The sequence below is a fragment of the Agelaius tricolor genome, unplaced genomic scaffold (assembly GCF_023055355.1).
Source record: "Agelaius tricolor isolate 1412-34295 unplaced genomic scaffold, bAgeTri1.0.p SCAF_8, whole genome shotgun sequence".
Classification (NCBI taxonomy): Eukaryota; Metazoa; Chordata; class Aves; order Passeriformes; family Icteridae; genus Agelaius; species Agelaius tricolor.
In genome coordinates, this window is record NW_027269268.1 from 1,888,265 (window position 1) to 1,906,873 (window position 18,609).

At 56.1% G+C, this 18,609-nt stretch overlaps 1 protein-coding gene and 3 long non-coding RNA genes across 6 annotated transcripts in view; 2 read left to right on the forward strand and 2 right to left on the reverse strand.

Moving 5' to 3' along the window:
* LOC139591975 (uncharacterized) overlaps positions 1 to 11,730 on the reverse strand; it is a 36,758-nt gene extending 25,028 nt beyond the window's left edge. The window contains exons 1-2 of one of the 2 annotated variants that reach the window (XR_011679822.1): positions 11,600 to 11,730; positions 9,644 to 11,382 (exon numbers count right to left, since the gene is read on the reverse strand). This is a non-coding gene — a long non-coding RNA (uncharacterized lncRNA). Of the gene's footprint in view, positions 1 to 9,643; positions 11,383 to 11,599 lie in introns of those variants that run through there. The other variant, XR_011679823.1, reaches the window with a different exon arrangement.
* Positions 1,893 to 10,479, forward strand: LOC139591976 (uncharacterized). Of its 2 annotated transcripts, none has more exons than XR_011679825.1 (4): positions 1,893 to 2,143; positions 3,308 to 3,385; positions 3,488 to 3,613; positions 4,223 to 4,417. It is a non-coding gene; the product is annotated as an uncharacterized lncRNA (long non-coding RNA). The 2 variants fall into 2 exon arrangements; XR_011679824.1 differs by lacking the exons at positions 1,893 to 2,143; positions 4,223 to 4,417 and adding exons at positions 8,601 to 8,755; positions 9,862 to 9,987; positions 10,360 to 10,479 and having other exon boundaries at positions 2,754 to 3,613.
* LOC139591977 (uncharacterized) lies at positions 11,687 to 15,455 on the forward strand. The gene is made up of 2 exons (XR_011679826.1): positions 11,687 to 11,808; positions 14,342 to 15,455. It is a non-coding gene; the product is annotated as an uncharacterized lncRNA (long non-coding RNA).
* FRAS1 (Fraser extracellular matrix complex subunit 1) overlaps positions 14,548 to 18,609 on the reverse strand; it is a 105,432-nt gene continuing 101,370 nt past the window's right edge. The window contains exons 66-73 of the mRNA XM_071431222.1: positions 17,958 to 18,108; positions 17,573 to 17,680; positions 17,256 to 17,415; positions 16,800 to 16,916; positions 16,534 to 16,700; positions 16,016 to 16,221; positions 15,576 to 15,722; positions 14,548 to 15,182 (exon numbers count right to left, since the gene is read on the reverse strand). Of these exons, the coding sequence (XP_071287323.1) occupies positions 14,613 to 15,182; positions 15,576 to 15,722; positions 16,016 to 16,221; positions 16,534 to 16,700; positions 16,800 to 16,916; positions 17,256 to 17,415; positions 17,573 to 17,680; positions 17,958 to 18,108 (1,626 nt within the window). The 3' untranslated portion in view covers positions 14,548 to 14,612. The remainder of the gene's footprint in view (positions 15,183 to 15,575; positions 15,723 to 16,015; positions 16,222 to 16,533; positions 16,701 to 16,799; positions 16,917 to 17,255; positions 17,416 to 17,572; positions 17,681 to 17,957; positions 18,109 to 18,609) is intronic.

Consider the following 18,609-nt stretch of genomic DNA (forward strand, 5'->3'; position numbering starts at 1 on the left):
TGAGACCAATGGGTTTCCTTTTTTCCCATAGCACCACAGGAGCCCCAAGAATTGGAGCTGTTAGGCTCAGTGCTGGCAGACGCATGTCTTAATTTCAACCATAGAAGCCAGCTGCCAGCCAAGAACCATTCCACTATTGTAACCTCCAGCATGGCTGTCTACCATAATGCAACAGCCTGGTGCAATTATACCACAAAGAAAATGTCAGTCTCATCAAATGAGCCTATTCAATTGCCAGCAGGCTACTTCCTGATATGTGGGGACCGTGCTTGGGCCGGTATCCCATCAATGCTGCACGGGGGACTGTGTACAATTGGACGGCTGTCTCTACTCACACCTAACACATCCATGATACTGAACATGAGCCGCCGCCATCATCGAAATAAACGAATGGCTCATACATTTGCTGCAGACTGCAAGGATGATGTAAAATTCTGGTCCCCAGAGGCCATAGTTGCAGCATCTTTCTTGGCTCCAGGGGTATCAGCAGCAGGTGCTCATGCCATTTTAAACAAGTTGGGATGTTGGCTGGCTAAGCAAACCAATGCCACCTCTTTAGCACTTTCTAGTCTTTTGCTTGATGTTGATTCTATTCGCCATGCAACGCTTCAAAATAGAGCTGCAATTGATTTTCTTTTACTTGCACAAGGCCATGGTTGTGAAGAATTTGAAGGCATGTGTTGCATGAACCTTCCTTACCATTCACAGTCCATTCACTCCCAACTCTCTGACTTGCAGAGGTTAACTGGAAACTTACAGGTAGAATCGGGTTTTGGTATTGATGAATGGCTCAAATCTTTAGGCCTGGGATCATGGTTATGCTCTATTGTTAGGGTCAGCATTATAGTGGGCATTATAGCTTTGTTAGTAGTATTAATTTTGCCGTGCTTTTGCATGTGCCTACAGAACATGGTGCAAAAGATGATATCTGCTGCATTTAATCAGACCATGCTTGTTCAACAGAAAAACGGGGGAAGTGTGGAGAGCTTTGTGGACAGTTGGCTAGCTGAGAAAGGTCACGTCGACATGATACCGCTGGTCAAGATAGAAGAAAGCAAGTCTAGGAGTCAGCAGTCAGTGTCCAATGATGGGCAAGGACATTGTGCCCTTGGTGCAACAATAGGATAGAGGAGAGGATCTTTTGCCAAAAATATGAGGATAGTTTCAGCAGAATAACCACAAGAATGTAGAAGTAGTAACAAAATAACCATAAGAATATAGAAGTAGGCGTGGTTGACCGATGAGTAATTAACCAATAATGAGCTCAGCTTTGCAATATGTATGAACTTCATTAACACCAATATAAATATGTGTGAACTTTCAGTAAAGTTCGAGACTTGCTGATCACTCAGATTGAGTGCCACATTTCTTCCACTGATCCAACAGGCCAGGATTTCAGGGTGAGTGCAATGGTGCTGTGACTCCTGTGGGGCTGGTTCTTTGTGAGTGCTGTGCTGTCTAAATGAACCATTTCTGACAAATACAGGCAGGAGCAGGGGAAGAATCTCTTCCAAGGTATTCTGGGACACTCAAGGAAACACAGCAAGGACACACAGGTGATAGAGGAGAGGGGGGGGGTCACTCAGGTTCGAACACGAAGCCATTAACCACAGAAACAGTGATTACAGTCCATATCTTACCTGAATTTGTGCATTTGATCTCATCTGCACTTCCACTTCATAAGCTTAGGATTTAAAATGCCTTTATTTGTTTTGTTCTGTGACTATTTGGGATAATATGATAACATTTCCTACCAGAAGGTGGTGGCCACGGCCAAACTCTGAATTTCCATCACTTAGGTGTCAGATCGGCAGAAGAATGCAATAAGAAAAATGAGCATCCTTTCAATGTCTGAAATAGTCAGGAATAAAAGTGCTGGAAAAGGACACGTTTATGTTTGAATTGGTGTCACCTCTCATGGATAAAATCCCATAGTGAGCAATCAGAGCAGAAGTATGAGAGCTGGGATCCTTTGACTTCCACAGTGGATTTAATTTTCTTTTTCTCCTCTCTTTCAGGGCAGGAAAAATCATCAAACTCCTCCCACCTTTGCCAAAAGCTTTGGTGTTTAAGCAGCCAAAGGCAAGAGGCCTCAGCACCAAGGGTCTGCACTGGAGGGCTCTGGTCCTGCCCATGCTGTGGGGTGAGCCAGAGGGACACAGGGCTCCTCTTTTCCTCTCTGCTGGGATTAACTGCCTTGGGAATGCCATTGCTGACAGCCCAGCCCCAGCTGTGTCTGCTGGAGAAGGGCAGAGGTGAAGAGACAAATGCCAGAGTTCCCTGGGGATGCTGGAGTTGTGGTGTTGGCTGTGCCCTGAGGGGCAGGTTGGGCATTATCTGTGCACCCAAGGACTGCTCTGGGGGTTTGGGAGCTCTCAGTCCATTCCCAGCTCTGCCAGGGCTGGCAGCCGGTGCAGGGCTGGGTGACAGCCTCTGCTCGGGCTGGGGGCAGGCACTGGCCCTGGCACAGATGCAGGGGCAGGGCTGGGAGGATTTGGGAGCAATGGGAGGAGAATGAGGGATGGTGCTGGGCACAGGGGTCAGCCTGTGCTCGTGTCAGCACAGCCCTGCAGGGCCCTGGCATCTGGGAACAGCTCCAGCTTTCCTGGTGCCCAGGGATGGGCTCTGAGGGACTGGGTTTACCTGTGGCTTTCCAGGTCAGCAGGAACAAGGGCAATGTGGTGCCAGAGCTGTGGCACATCAGGCTGTATTTTCCTCTGGGAAAGCAGAACAGTCTCTGGGCTGAGGTGAGTTTCCTGCAAGTGCTTAGAATCCAGGGAAAAGGGAGTTCAGGAATTGCATCTGCTGCTGGGAACAATGCCTTAGGCTTGCTTAGTTTGTGTCTGTGAGAAGTGGGCTTTGGGCTGGAGAGGTGCTGTTGGCAACAAAAGATGGAGTCAATCCACTCCAGGGATGTGCAGTGAAGGACTGAGTGGGAGGGAAGGGGAGTATTTAGAAATGATATCAGCATTTCTCCCAAAATTGGGGTGGAGCAGTGATGGGGGTGGTTGGGTTTGCTCTGGGCCTTGTTATTCGTTGTGCCATTTTTCAATTCTGTTGCATGATTTACTGTTCAGTGTCTTTCTAACAAAAACTGACAGAAATTTAGGTTCAGGATTAGAACTTAGGTCCATTCAGTGCAAAATCTTGCCAAGGCTGGAGGACTGTGATGATGGCTGCTTTCAGCAAAGGTCACTTATTAATGCTGTGTCAGATTTCCCTCAGTGCTGGGCAGGAAAGGTGAGGGTTTGGATCAGGAATTCTGCAAACAAGGCCTGGGTGATGGTTGATTTGTTTTGTTTTTCAGTGAGCCAGGGCTGGCACAGGGAATCGTGCAGGTACTGGTCTGGCACCGGAGCTGCTGCCCTTTGGAGCCATTTTAAGGGTGTGATCATAGAACATTTTGGGGGGTGTTTTCAGAACTCTGGGTTTCAGAACTCCTGTCCCCAGCCCATTGCTAACCCTGGGACATCTGCTCTGGTTTCAGGCTGTCCTTGCTGGAGCACCCTGGTCCCTGCCATCCCCAAGCCCTGAGACACAGAGGGAGCCCTGTCCCAAGTGGCCTTTGGCACCTTGTCAGGAATGTGGCAGCAGCCCCGGGAGCAGGCTGGAGGTGAGAACTGGGTGTTTGAAACTGAGGAGTGCTTATCTGGGGCTGGGGGGAAGGGGGAGGAGTTTCCATCCTCCCTGGAGCTTTCCTGCTGGGATGGGGCAGCACAGGGAGCAGAATTAATTGTGCACCTCCCATGGGCATTGCTGGCCTTGGTGTCTGTGTTGTGCCATCAGACCGTGGCACTTTGCTGCTGTCACTGCCACTGCCACCCCAGCTGGGGGCTGTGCCCTCCTGCCAGCCCCACACAGGAGCTCCAGGGGTGCCTCTGTGCCCTGTTGGGAGCGTTTGCTGGGAATGTGCCTCATCCCTGGGAGTGTCCCTTTGTCCCTGGGCTGCCAGACGGAGCTTTGGGCTGCTCAGGGTTGGATTGTCAAAGGCACTGAGAGGGAGCAGCACAGGGAGGGTGCTCAGAGAGGGGCTGGCAGAGCCCAGCTGGCAGGCTGGGCTGGGTGCTGCAGGTGGGTGGGTGTGCACTGCAGGGAGTGAATGTCCCCTTCCCTAACCAGCCCTGCAGATCCCAAGGGTTCCTAGAGCAGGATTTTGCTCCTTACTTCCCTTTGTGGAAATTGATTCTCCAAATTGCCATGAGCAATTCTTGGATTTCTCTAGGAGAAAACCTCCCAACAGAGACAGATTGCAGTGGAGGCCAGAGTTGTGTTTGGAGCAGGGAGTGCTGAGAGCTGCATCTGCCTGTGCTGCCACAGCCTGACCACAGCCACATGGAACAGCCTGGGAAAAGGGAATTGGGGGAATTGCTGATGCCCCAGTGAGAAGAACACAAACTCACAGCCATTCAGCCTGACAGTCCCCTTGTGGTAGGCCAGGGACAGGCGCTCGGAAGATTTCGGGCTGTAACGGAAAGTTACAGGAATCCTTCTGCCCCTCTCCCCAGAGATAAGGATCACCCTTGGAATGTAGCCAGACGTGTAGCCCCCCTAACCTATGCATGCCAGTAACTTTCCGCTCCACACTAACCCTAGAAAGTATAGCCAAACCCCTGTCTGACGTAGAGAGACCCCTTAGTCCATAAATACCCTTAAGACCTCTCAATAAACGCCTTTAACCGTCCACCACATTGGTGTCAGCGTCCGTTATTGGCCACAAGGGATCCCACAAAGGAGATCGAAGTGCTGGGCCCCTGAAACCAGGTCATCGCGGCCTTCACAAGAAGGCAACATAGTGGTGCCGAAACCCGGGATCGGGACGAGTCCGGGCGACGGGAGTACTCCTGGCCAGGGGACAGCACTCAACGCCGGAACGGCCATAACGAAGAAGGGGGACGCCCCAGAGACCCGCGATTCGTATGGAAGCGATAGCGAAGGTCGTAAGTTTGATACATATGCAATGGGGAATCAAATGTGAACTCAGGAATTTTAATCTCGCTTTGACGAGACTCCTAGAGCTTGGGGTTATTTCTCGACCCATAGATATATTACACCCTGGGGTGTGGCAGAAATGCACTGTCGCGCTAGCAGAGGACACAAAAGCCACAGGCAGCAGCAAAAGCCTGAAAGCGTGGGGAAAGGCAGAAGCCGCCCTACGCAAAGCATTAGAAGAACAGGAGACGTGGAACGTTGCGCGCTCCTGTTTGTTAATCGCGCCACAGCAGGGGGAGGGGGCGGGAACACGAAACCCCCCTGGTGGCGACTCGATTGAGAGCGGGGAGACGGGGGGGCCGGGCGCGACCCATCCCTCCTCCAGCCCAAAGCCCCCGGAGCTCTCAGAGCCCCCGGGGGACCCCCTGACCCCTTCGGGGGACCCGCCGGGGCCCAGACCACCTCCGGAGCCCCCCGGGGTGCCCGCGGACCCCTCGCCCAACCCTTCCCCGCCGCTAGCCGACTTAGCGCAAGAAGCGGAGGGACTCGCACGGTCCTTTTGGGAGGGGCTGGCGGCAGAAGCCCGAAATATCGAGAGGGCAAGCGCGCGGGCGAGCGGCGGAGGGGATCCGCCGCCCTACCCGTTTGAATACGGCGCGGATGGCCGGGGAGAGGGGTGGAGCCCGCCGCCTCACGGCGGGAAGAACCCAGAACCGCGGCCAGCCGCGAACACGCGTGCGCGGGAAACCAGCGCTGAGCCCATGCCCGGCCGAGAGCCGTGGGTCCCAGCAGACGCGCATGCGTGGGGGTGCAACAGAGGGCAGGCACTCACCCGGGAGCCGCGCCCACTGATGCCACCATATATGGGAGAAATCCCTCCCTGCGGGAGGCAGGGCGAGCCCAGGGGGCGGCACCGCCACCAACATCAGCACCGCCCCCGAGGGGAGGAGCGGGGCCGTAGCCGGACAAAATGGCAGCAGAGACCGGAAGTATATTGGCAGTCGACTTCCGACTCTGAAGGGAGCCACAGCTCCCCAGATCACTCTGCGGAGCCCACCGAGTCCAGCAGCGACTCGGAAGCAGAGAAAACAGAATCAATGCGGTTTCGGACGAAACCAATTAAAACTTTTAACACAGTCGGGAACCAGCCCCAATACGAACTCACCGACTGGGGTAAAATCAAAATCGAATGCGCGGAATGGGCACCCGCAGCATCGGTGCATGCCTTCCCGGTGAGAATTACGGGACCCCAGGGGAACCAGCAAAGAACGTATACTCCCGTTAACTCCAAAGATGTTCAAACAATAGTAAAAGCCATTTCAGAAAAAAGAATTAACTCAGGGGTGGTTTCCACTCTCGTGGATGGTCTTTTTAGCAATGATGATTTACTCCCTTTTCATATAGTGCAAATAAGCCGTATGCTTTTTGAGAGGGAGGGGACGTGCGAGATTCAGCCCCCTCCCGCTATGGATGCGAGACGGCCCATCTATGCCAACCCATAGTGGGGCAGGGGATCCTCCTACCCTATGCTCCCACAGGCAAAAGCACACAGAAAGAGAGAAACATGACCTACCCCAAACCCCTACCCACAAGAGTCACCGACGTCCCGACTGGCGATGAAGAAGCCTTCCAGATAGGCCAATCAGCCAGCTCAGACTCGAACCCAATCCTTCGCATGTTAGAAGCCACCTTTCTATCCCTGAATGAATCTAACCCCAACCTAACCGATTCCTGCTGGCTTTGTTACGATGTTAAACCCCCCTTTTATGAAGGAGTCGCTTTAGATACCCCCTTCAGCTATTCCACAGCCGATGCCCCTCGCCAGTGCAGATGGGACACACCCCGCAAAGGAATTACCCTGAGTCAAGTCACAGGTCAGGGCAGATGCTTCGGCAATGCAACCCTAGCTAAGCGGAAAGGCGACATCTGCACCGAAGTGGTTGAGCCCGACAAGAAAAATAGTAAGTGGGTAGTCCCATCCACATCTGGGATGTGGGTTTGCCAGAGATCTGGAGTAAGTCCCTGTGTGTCTCTTGCCAAATTCGATAACTCTAACGACTTTTGTGTTCAAGTTCTGATCATCCCTAGGATCCTGTACCACTCAGACGAAGAGGTGTATCACCTTTCCGAAAATAACAACCGGCTCCACAAGAGAGAAATATTAACAGGTATAACTATCGCAATGCTGCTCGGCCTAGGAGCAGCTGGAACGGCAACAGGTGTCTCAGCCCTAGCAACTCAACACCAAGGACTGTCCCAGCTGCAGATGACCATCGATGAGGACCTGCAGAGGATCGAGAAATCCATTTCCTTCCTAGAAAAGTCAGTTTCTTCACTCTCAGAAGTGGTCCTGCAGAACAGGCGAGGACTGGATCTCCTGTTCATGCAGCAAGGGGGCCTGTGTGCTGCCTTGAAAGAAGAATGCTGTTTCTACGCTGACCACACAGGAGTCGTTAGAGACTCCATGGCAGAACTCCGAAACAGACTGGCTCAGAGACAGAAAGACAGGGAAGCCCAACAGAACTGGTTCGAATCCTGGTTCAACCAATCGCCATGGCTAACCACCCTGATTTCTACCCTAATAGGTCCATTGGCAATACTGCTTTTAGCTGTTACCTTCGGGCCATGTCTGCTGAACAAGCTGGTCTCATTCGTTCAGGCCCGCATAGAACGGGCTAACATCCTGTTCCTGGGACAGCCACAATTCCTGTGAACTCAACAGGAGATGCTGCCAGTCACGAGAGACTTGCCTGGTAGAAACTTACTCAGGTTTCCCAAGACCCTTTTCCCCTAATCAGATCTCAACTTCCTACCTCATTTCAGTGCCTATGTATAAGACTACCTCGTTCATTTGTGAAAGAGGGGGGGGAAGTGTGGTAGGCCAGGGACAGGCGCTCGGAAGATTTCGGGCTGTAACGGAAAGTTACAGGAATCCTTCTGCCCCTCTCCCCAGAGATAAGGATCACCCTTGGAATGTAGCCAGACGTGTAGCCCCCCTAACCTATGCATGCCAGTAACTTTCCGCTCCACACTAACCCTAGAAAGTATAGCCAAACCCCTGTCTGACGTAGAGAGACCCCTTAGTCCATAAATACCCTTAAGACCTCTCAATAAACGCCTTTAACCGTCCACCACATTGGTGTCAGCGTCCGTTATTGGCCACAAGGGATCCCACAAAGGAGATCGAAGTGCTGGGCCCCTGAAACCAGGTCATCGCGGCCTTCACAAGAAGGCAACATCCCCTCCACCCAGAGCTCAGCACACATGCTCAGAGGTAAGTCCAGCAGCTGAAGGAGAAAAAAAACCCCAAAAAACAGAAGAAAAAGGTGATTTATTTTGCTCTAAAGTTATTTTGAGTTGTTATTAAAGCCTAACCAACATTTGCTCTTGATTTTGGTTGGGTGAATAACGAGCAGTGGGCATAGATGATGCCATTAATTTAGCTGAAAACCTGGTGTAATCTAGAGGGGATACAAGAACTGTTTGTGTAGGAAAATGTGAGGGGATGTCAGGGGGAGTGAGGTGGGATTTGAGGGAATTGCTGAGGTAATTGAAGGGAGACCAGCAGACAATTTCCCTGGGAAATCCAAGGCCCCTCAGGCCCACAGCCAGGACTCTCCAGGGCTAAGGGGTCAGCACTGGAGACTCACTGTGTCCTCCTTCCTTGGCAGCAGCCAGCAGGGAAGGGAGAAGAGGATCCCTGTGGGATGAGGCTGGAGAGAGCGAGCAGAGGAGCAGCCTCAGGCTGGAGAAAGGCAAAGGGACCAACATGGTGTCACCAGGGCACCTGTGAGGAACAGAATGGACACTTGGAGGCCACATGGAGGTGAGGAGTGGATGGTTTGGGGCAAAATGTGAGTTAATCTACAGGGAAATAAGTAGGGGATATTTAGGAGGGAAAAGCTGAGGTGATGAGTTCACCCAGCCTGGCACAAGGTGTGTTTGCACAGGCTGGGGCCAGAGGTGAAGGTCAATCCAAAGTCAGCCCTGCTCAGCCTCTAAATCCCAGGATAAGTTGTACAGGCTACCCACTGAGGGATTAAAAATACATAAAAATGAAACCAAGAGCATTAATGAGATTCCTGGGAATCCCATTAACTTGTTGTCAGAACTCCTAACACAGTTTTGAGCTTTGATGACAAGAATGCATTTCTTTATTTGGATTATTCACTGTGTGGGATATGGAGTTTATTTGGATTTTAAAGCCCTCATGGTGGCCCTGACACTGCTCAGGAGCTGGTAGGAAAAGCAGAGTCAGAGCTCCTGGCAGGCACAGAGTGTTTTCCCCCATAGTGGATTGTGGAGGAATTGTCTGGGACCTGGATTGTCCCTCTGGGTGATGCCACTTGCTGTGGTTTGTATAATTCCATACATTTAATTCCCAAAACTTCCCAGCCCAGGGGTTTGAGCTGACAGGGCAGGACAAAGATTGTTCTCTGTGTGGTGCCCAGATCTGGGGTTCCCTGTCAGCTGTGCTAGATCTGATTAATTATACCCATAGCCCCAACTTCCCTGCTCCATTGCCACTGCAGTAACCCCACAGTGCCCCATGGAGTGTGGGTATTCCCATGCAGAGCTGCTGCCTTGGACAGCAGCTGTGTCAGGAGCCAGCAGAGCTTCCAAGGAGGCTCAGCAACACAGGGACAAGGACAGAGTTTTATTCCATAGAATGGCTATTTAGAACCCTCACCCCAATGGTGTCCCCTGGGCTCACTGGACAGAGCTGCCTGGAATGGAGCTGATTTCACCCCCCTGAGCTCCAGGGTAGAGAAGATGCAGTTGATGTTTTAAAGCAGGAGAAGGCAGTGGCCAGATGTGCTCCCAGCCTGTGCTGAGGCAGCCCCTGTGCCCAGGTGGGGACATCTCTCCCTGCAGAAAGCTCAGCTCCTTTTAGAGCCTCAGCAGTGGCCTCTACAAATTCTTTTCTCTCAGGAAAGGAATGTGCATCTCTGTCTTCAGCACACCTCCAGTGGGACCTACCTGTGAAAGCTTTCCATGACATCTGCACTTCCAGCTGGATCCCTGGAAAACTCCAGACTCCATCCCACTGATTTTCAGGTATCTCTGAGGGCTACTGCCTGGGATTTAATATCTGTGGGGGAAGACTGCCTTGGCTTTAATGCTGCTGATGGATGATGGCCTCAGGCTGGGGAGGAGGGAAGGGATTTGGGGTGGCTGGGACATAGCTGGCAGCTGTGTGGGAGCTCTGAACCAGGAATTGCTGTGTGAGCCCCTCTGCAAACGGCCCATGCCTCCATTCCCAGTAATGCCAGCTGCTCCTTGGGGTCCTTCTGGGCTGTTGGTGGTCTCTGTCCAGGCTGAAGCATTTCCACGTGCCTGGTCAGAGCAGCCCCTGGCCGAGGAGCCACGGTGCAGGCACAGCTCCTCCTCTGCAGATCCCAAAGACATGAGGTGCTGCTTGCCTTTCAGGAGCTTCTGGCCTCCTCCTGCCCTGCGCTCCCAGCCAGCTGGGACACACTGAGGGAACACCAAGGAGCATCGCTGGCAGCAAGCAGGAGAGCTCGAGGCCTCTGGGCCAGAAAAACAACCCTGGCCTCAGCAGCCAGCATCATTTTGACCTGGCAACACTCACCTGCAGGAAACACCCCCGCCACTCTCCAGAAGAACTTTGGCCACAGAGCAAGGTGACCCTCAGGAGTTGTCTTGTTCCTGGGGAAACAAAGGGACATTGTGTGAGCACATTTACAGCTGCTGGGTAAATCCTGGAAAGGGCAGAAAAACCAGGGTTGTGGGGAAGAGTTTGGTGCTGACATGTTGAGTGCCAGCCAGTTCTGCCCTACAGCCATTGCAGGGGCTGGTGTGTAAAGCAGCATTAGCAGAAGGGAAGGAGCTGCATTTGTAGAGGAGTTCTCTTACTGGCAGCAGTCATTCCCATCCCACACAGGACCTTTGGAACAACCCTGGGATTGGCTCAGGTGTTTGGAGCAGGGTGCTGAGAAGGCCAGAATTCCATGTTCCATGTGCAGCTGGGCCAGTCACTTCTCAGCATTTAACTCAGTGATCCTCATGGCTCTGGAAATAAAGAACAAATAGTTTCCACTGTTTTTTTAACACATGGGGTTTTTCCCTTGTGTTTCCCCGGGGCTCCAGTCCCACACCAGGCACAATGGGAGCGGGAGCAGCAACACCTCGGCCCCAGCGGCCGTCCCAGAGCGGCTGCTCCCGGCCGGGGCGCTACAGCCCCCGGGGGTGCGGACACGGAGCAGGGGCTGCGGGCGCTGGGGCTCGTAGGGGAGCGCGGTGCTCGTGGGGTTACCGGGCCGGGGGGGCTGCAGGGCGGCGCCGTGTCCGCCAGGGGGCGCCCCACGGGACAGGCGGTGTCGCTGAGTGAGCGGCGATGCCGATGGGGTCCCGGGGCTGGTACAGGCGGTTTCCGTGTCCTTCCCACTTCCAGCCGCGATCCAGAGGCTGATCCCGAGAAGCGTCGTCCTCCTGGTGGGCATTGCAGTGGCACAGCACCGGTTCCTTACCGCCAGAGCATGCCTGGAGCCCCAGCGGGACCTAGCCCTGCACTGGCTGCAGCCGGAATAGCAGCACCTGTCCCGGAGTGGCTCATCCCGACCGCGGCGATACCGATACCGGTCCCGATCCCAGCCCCAGTCCCAGTCCCCCCTCAATCCTCCAGCCCCAGCACCCATACTCGGCTCACCAAAGAAGAAACGGCTCGGCCCAGCTCCCACTGGAAATACCAACAAAATCAGAGCCCAAATCCCCGGGCCTAGATCCCAGTCCTACCTGAGCGCCTTGGACCCTACGCAGTACCAGCAGCAGCCCCCGATCCGGATCTCCGTACAGCGCTCCGACCGATGGTCCCACCACATCCCAAGATGAGCACCCCCCACAGAAAGCGGGACAGGCGTGGATCCGCCGGGATTTATGGGCGGGCGGGGGAGAGGCGGGGCCCCGGGGGCGGGGCCGGCACAGGTGTGAGGGGCGGGGCCTGCACAGGTGTGAAGGACCCCAGTGCGGCTGCGCGGGGCGGGGCATTGGGGGATTTAAGGCGCGGGGATGACCTGGCGGCGCTATTTACTCCTCAGCGTTGGGTAAGGGAGGTTGCTGCCGGCCGGGGCCCTATATCTCTTCTTCTCTACGTTTCTTCTGCGTTTCTTTTCTTTTGTATATCTTTTCCCTTTAGCTTTGCTTTTATTCGTCTCTTCCTCCCCCTCTCAAAATTCCCCTCCCTCCTCCCCTATGGCCGCCCCCCCCCCCCCCCCCCATTCCCCTATCCTACTCCTCATGCTCTTCCTTCCCTCCCTGACCAAACTCCCCCCTGCCCCCTTTTCCTGTTTCCTTTCCCCCCCCACCCCCAGTCGCTCCCCACCCGCCCTCAGTCCTGCTCCTTTCTCCACCCTGCCTTCCCCCCAGCTCTGTCCCCTGCTGCCCTGCACACCGCGACCTCTCTCCACCTACCCCTCCACTCCCCTAGTCTCGTTCTCCATTCCCCCCTTTATTTTTTTTTAAACGTGGGCTCACGCTTCAATGACCTGCCCCCCTCTGCTTCCCCCCTACCCGCCCCCGTCCCTCCCCCTGGGCCCCGGTCCGGGGGAGGGGGCGGGGCCTGAGGGGGGAGTTACCCCTCAGGCTCTGCTCCCTCCCTTCGACTCCCTCCTTTGGAGGGGGCCCTTCCCGACCTCCCCCCCAGGGACGCCCTCCTCCAGAGGGGGCGCCTCCTAATCCCCCCTCCCCCGTGACTCCCTCTATTGAGGGGGCCTCTGTAACTCGGACCCCCCACGCAAAGACCCACCCCCCCTGTGTGATGTTGGGAAAGCTGGAGCCCCGGCGGTGTGTCGGACTGCAATGGGGGCACCTGCAGAGCGGGTCCGGCCCCGTGTGGGGGTCCCAGCGAGAGCAGGGGTGCCAGGCTCCGGCCCTCAGGGCTTTATTGTTGCCCGGCACCCCGAGCCCCGCGGCTGCGAGGAAAGGAGGAGAGGGGAGGATGGGGAGACAGAAGAGATGGGGGTGGTGAGGACGGGGAGGGAGAGGGGTCGGAGTGAGGAGGGAAGCGGGAGAGGAAGGGAAAGGCCAAGGTAGGAGAAGAGGGACGGTAGAGAGAGGAGGAATAGAAAGGAGTAGCGGGGAAGTGACCGGACGGGAAGGAGTGGGGGGGGGGGGGGGGTCGGGTTTGAGAGGAGAGGAAAGGAGCGTTTCAGGGTGAGAGGGAAGGGGGAGAAAGAAAGGGAATACGCGGAGAAGGAAGGAGGAGTAGAGAGAGGAACTGAAGAGGAGCCCGCACAGGGAACTCCCGTCTGCACCGTGCTCTGAGGGAGTAAATGCCGGTCGAGGCAATTTCTGGGGTCTAAATCACCTCGGCCCCGCGTACCTGAGCTGGGCGCGCCCTGCACACCCGAACTAGTCCCGCCCCCTGTGCCGTCCGGCCCCGCCCCCACACCTGTGCCAGCCCCGCCCCCCGCACCGCTGTCCCGCGGCCACGCACGCGGCAGCGCCCTGGGCCCGCGGCCATCCCGGGCCCGAAACCGATCCCGGGCCCGCTGCCGCCTCCATCCTCCCGACGGAGGAGAGGCGGCACCGCCCGGGACCTCGGCAGACCCCAGCAGTGCTCGGCATCCGGACCTCCTGAAGCATCCCGTGCCCGCACTCTATGGCCCCGCCCCCCGTACCGCTGTCCCGGGACCCTCGCTCGGCGCTGTGTGAGCCCCAGCCCCGTGTAGCGGGGACCGCTCGGAGCCCGGAACGCTGCGGCGGGGCCGCGACTGGGGACGGGGCTGTGAGACCGAGTCCTACCGGTGCCCGCTCGCGGGGCGGGGCTGCCTCTGCCCCGGCGGGAGGGTTGCGGCTCTCGGCCGGACTGGGCTTGAGACTGGGCTGAGGACTGGGCAAAGCCCAGCCTGGACTCGATGCCCGCTCCTGCTACGATGCCGGGACGAGGTCGACCGTAAGCGGACGATGGAGCCCACAGCCGGAGCCGGGATGGAGCTGCCGGGGTCTGCCGAGGGGTCCCGAGCTGTGCCGCCTCTCCCTCGTCGGCAGGATCGAGGCGGCATTGGGATCTGGATCGGGCCCGGGATGGCCGCGGGCACGGGGCGCTGCCGGGTGCGGGATCGCGGCCGTTCCCCGGTGCGGGCGCGGAGCCGCCGTGTGGGGCGGGACCCCGCAGAGCGCCCTCTGGCGGACACGGAGCGCGGTGCGGGGCAGGGACGGCACCGCACCCCGGAGCTCTCCCGGCCCGGTGCTCCCCGAGGCCGCCCCCGAGACTGCGGCGCCCCCGGGCCAGAGAAGCCCGTGACTCCCTCCTTCCCTTCCCCGGCGCCGCAGCTCCGAGGGGCTCCCGCCGCACCCCAGGGGAATGAGCGGGACCGTAGGGGTGGCAGAGGACAGGACAGCCTGGGCACCCGGGTTGAAGTTTTTATTTCAGCTTTACTCTCTTCCAGAGGACGCAGAGACTGGGTGAGAGCTCCCACATGCCGGGGGTGAGGGATTATTTCCCCACGCTGCCCAGCGCCGGGGAGAGCTGGAGCCTGCCGAGCTGGAGCAGCACCGAGAGAGGACAGCAATGCCATGCGGCAAAGTCGCTAGGACAGGAGCAGCGGGCATTGACAGCTGCTCCTCCTCAGCAGACTAAAAAAAAACCCACGTGGCTTTTCAGTTTGGGGTTATCTTTATTTTACAGTTTATAAAAAGCTTTTCCCAACGTGTGTGCTCCATTAAACTTCCGTGCCGTCGTGCAAATTGCTATGGACTTTGACTTCCAAGTTCACCTGCTTCACCTTCCTGCCGTGCCCCTGGCAGCCACCGCCGTAGTCCCGCGGGGGATGAACGTTCCTGACGGTGCAACACCGGCTGCCCACGGCCTGCGGGCCGCCCCGAGGCAGCTCCACCTTGGTGTTCAAGGGGTGCTCCTCAGGAGTGCCCCTGGCAGCCTCCCGCTTTCTCCGCAGCTTGCGGCACTCCCTGGCCAGGAGGCAAATTCCGGACAGCACCAGCAGCAGCAGGGTGAGGGCGGCGAAGGCGCTGCCCAGGGAGGCGCCCGCTTGGGACAAGGAGGCTGCAGTGGCAGCTTCCTCCCTCTCCAAGAGCAGCGACTTCATGTTGGTGCCGTTCTTCAGCTGGTCGCCCTCGTTGTCGTAGATGAGGGAGTCATCCAGGGCCTCGGGCAGGTCCCTGCGGCCGCGCTGCCAGCGGTGAGCCAGGGAGCGCTGCACACGGGGCCCGGCCGTGCCCTCCGGGCCGATCACGTAGATCACCTGGAGGTACCATTGGTGCCCAGCTTCCACCTTTCCCAAAGAGAAGGCATGGAGAGATGTCATTAACATCTGTCGAGTTAACAGAATCAAGTGATTCTGTTAAAGAGCTGGTGTGTTTTGTGTCCTGTGTCTGACAAAGTCATCTCAGTGGGTTTTTCTAAGCAGTAACACTGACCACCTAGTGGGGTGTCCAGCCTTTGCCAGAGGCAGTAATTTATTCAGGAAAATGAATAACATGCTTTTAAAGAGCTTTTTCATTAATGCTTCAGGAAAAAAAATAAAATCACCAGAATAATATCCTAATCTCCCATTTCCTGTGTCAGAGTTGAATTCTGAGGGCCCAGAGCTTGCAATTCACCAAGTGTTTGGGAGGTCCTGGACAGACAAGTCAGTGTTGGGCTACCAAAAGCACTGGGTACATACCTTGTAGAGAGCATCCACCTTGAGAGTGAATCCATCAACTCCAGGCATGCTGCTGACTGAGTGGAACTCGGACAGCTCGGAAGCAAAGTGGGCATCAAAAGGCACATCGTGGAAATACTTATCCGTCACTTCCGGCTGGTTTCGGTCCTGGAAGGCAGAGAAGTGTCCTGAGGGATGCTGTCTGCTTTCCCAAAAGAGGCTGGAAGGCAGGGCACTACCTGGGTAAGGGTTCTAATACAAATGCTCCATCTCCACACCTACATGCAGGCACAGATTAAGGGACACTCATGGACAAAGGGTGGGGAAAAACTGGTCCTGTGTTCACACTTTGCACCAGCAGTACAAAACATCCAGTGAGCTCCTTTCCTCATCCCTCTGCAGTCAGGATCTGCTTGCTGCCAGAGGAAATCCCAGAGGGGAAGCAGGAGCAGAGCACTCACCAGGAGCAGGAATCGGTGCTTCAGGTACTTGTTGGGCTGGATGCAGCCATACTGGGGCCCCTCGTTGTAGACGGTGCCCGTGGGGTCAAAGAAGGGCACGTAGCCATCCCTGCCCGTGCACAGGTAGACCTTCTCCAGCTGCAGCCTGTACGCTGCATTCAGGTTCTGCTCCGGGTGCCAGAGCACGCGCCCATACAGGATTTGCCCTGGGAACAAAGTGGGGCAGGTGGAAGCCCCCAGCCAGGGGAACACTGCCAGAGCCAAGTGTGCCAGACCACAGGTGAGTCTGTGCTGAGAAGGGTTTGGGTTGTTTGGGAAGGGCTTGGGGGGGGTGCGAGTGGCAAAACAAGGTGCCAGAGCATGTTGTTGTTTTACAGGGCTGTAAGATGCTCAAAATGCCATTTATTGCTGTGGAAGAGGCAAAGCCACATCTGGGTTTTGCCCTTTCCTCTCCAGGAAATGGAAGCTGTGCAGGGAAAAACAGTGGGAACAAGCAGAAGAGGAGAGGTAAATCCTACCCTTGGAAAAAGCCCCTTTGTAATCCATTTCTGCCAGAGATATTTCTGACTTGGTGGGGTCCATGAGAAAAACCTTCTCGTTGTTGCAGAGCTGAAACTCTGTGTTCAGGGAGTAAACAACTGGAACCGGGCGGTTTGTCTGCTGGAAGGCAATCGGGATCAAAAACCTGGAATTGGGACAAGGAAGGAAAGAAAGGGGAGATGAGGTTTGTGCAGCCCAAAGGGGCTGGCCCTGCCCTGCTGCCCTGGGGCCGGGGCCTCCTTACCGCTCGGGAGCGTGAGCTGTGCAGGGCAGGGGTTTGTCTCCAGGCTCTGTCCATGGCTGCGTGGGCTGCACTGTGCAGGGGATCAGCAGGATAGTGTATTCTCCAGAGTAATCCTTCCTGGGAACAGACAGGAGCAGTCACCAAGCAGAGCTCTGAGCTCTTCGCCCAGGGCAGCAGCTCTCTCTTGCCCCGGCAATGTCATCCAGCAGTCCCTGAGGGACAAACGTGACCTTCTGAAATGCAACGTCGCCTCTGGGATCAGCCTGTCCACAGGCTTCATTGCTGGAAAAATTCCTTTACAAGAGGCTGAGCTGATTTTCCTCTCAGTAGAACAGTGTTCCAAGCTCTGGCCAAGCTCCTGAGCATTCCACACTACTGCAGTGGCTGCTGGAGGGGTGCCAGGGAGAGCCTGGTGCTGTGGGAAGCTGCTGAAGGGGACTGGACCCCAGCCCTCACCTGTTGTAGGAGCTGGTTGCTCTCCAGAGCTGGTAGGGAGAGTCAAAAGTCTGAGCACTCCACAGCAGCTGCAGGTCAAACTCGATCCCTCCCAGGTGCTCTGGAGTCATCAAGGAGGACCTGACATCTGGCAGGCTGTGGTGCTCCATGACAAATAGCCCTGGGGGGGGACAAGGAGGTGACAGGGCACAGAGGTCCCATGTTGTCAGCACAGAGGGGCTCCTGGCAGGGACAGGGACTTGCTCTGCTGCCTGTGGTGCCAGAGCAGAGTTGTGTGTGACCCTACTGTGTGTCCCTGCCAGGATCAGCGCCCTCACCTCTGAACTTGGCCTGTGTCCTGAACTCGATGACGAGGCGGCCGTCATCACGGATGTAGATGCGGATGATCTGCAGCCGGGCCGAGAGCACGCTGTCCGTCTGGATCCCTGCAAGTACAGCGGGGCCACGCTCGCTGCTCAGCTGGGCTCTGCCAGCCCCAGGAGCTCTGGGAGACCTCCCAAAGGCAGGGTTTCCTTGGCATCATCCTCCACTGGGCCAGCTGCACACTTCCTCCCTCCCCCCCAGCTGCCTAAGCCCCCCGCAGGCATAAAGGAAGGAATATCCGAGTGTCCACTCCCTCAGGACGCTGGTGGCAGTGCAGGAGCTAAGGGGAAACATGAAGGAGCCACTTACTCCACAGCCCTTGGAGTGCCCCAAGCTCACCTGTCCTCCAGAGCACGGTGTCGTAGAAGAAGGAGAACTCCATCTCCGTGTGGTGCTCCAGGGAAGCCCAGCCCCTCGGCGCCGTCACGTAGATGTAGGACACATACAGAGGCACATGGACTGTCAGGAAGGACTGGGCAGAGTCCCTCACCTGGCAATAAAACCCCAAAAAGGGGGTTAGGCACCTTCAGGAGAGGTCAGAGGTGACTCTGGGTATTCTTTACCTCAGACAAACCTGAGTTTTAATTCAGAGGCAGTGCTGAGGCTCGCTGGGACCATGGGACAGAGGAGCTCTAGGTGCAATTTCACCTCAAAACCCCCCAATTTCCAAGGCTGGAAATTAAAAATCAGCAATTCTGCTTGCTCAGGCCTCCCAGAGATCTCCATTTATTATCTGCAGAGTGCAGCTGCACTTTGCAGGCCCTGGAGAATTCAGGGAGATGTTCCAGCCTGGCTGGTGCCAGGCTCCACATGCTCCACCGGGTAGTTGTTCAGGCCAAGTAGTTTCTCTGGGCTTGTGCAAACAATTGGAGCTATAAAAGGAAACTTAACGAAGTAGTCCAGGCTGGCAGGAATCAAAAGAGATGATACTGGTCCTAGCAATGTGCCTGGGAATTTAATGCCTGAGCTTAGGGGAGGTGGAGTGGGCTGC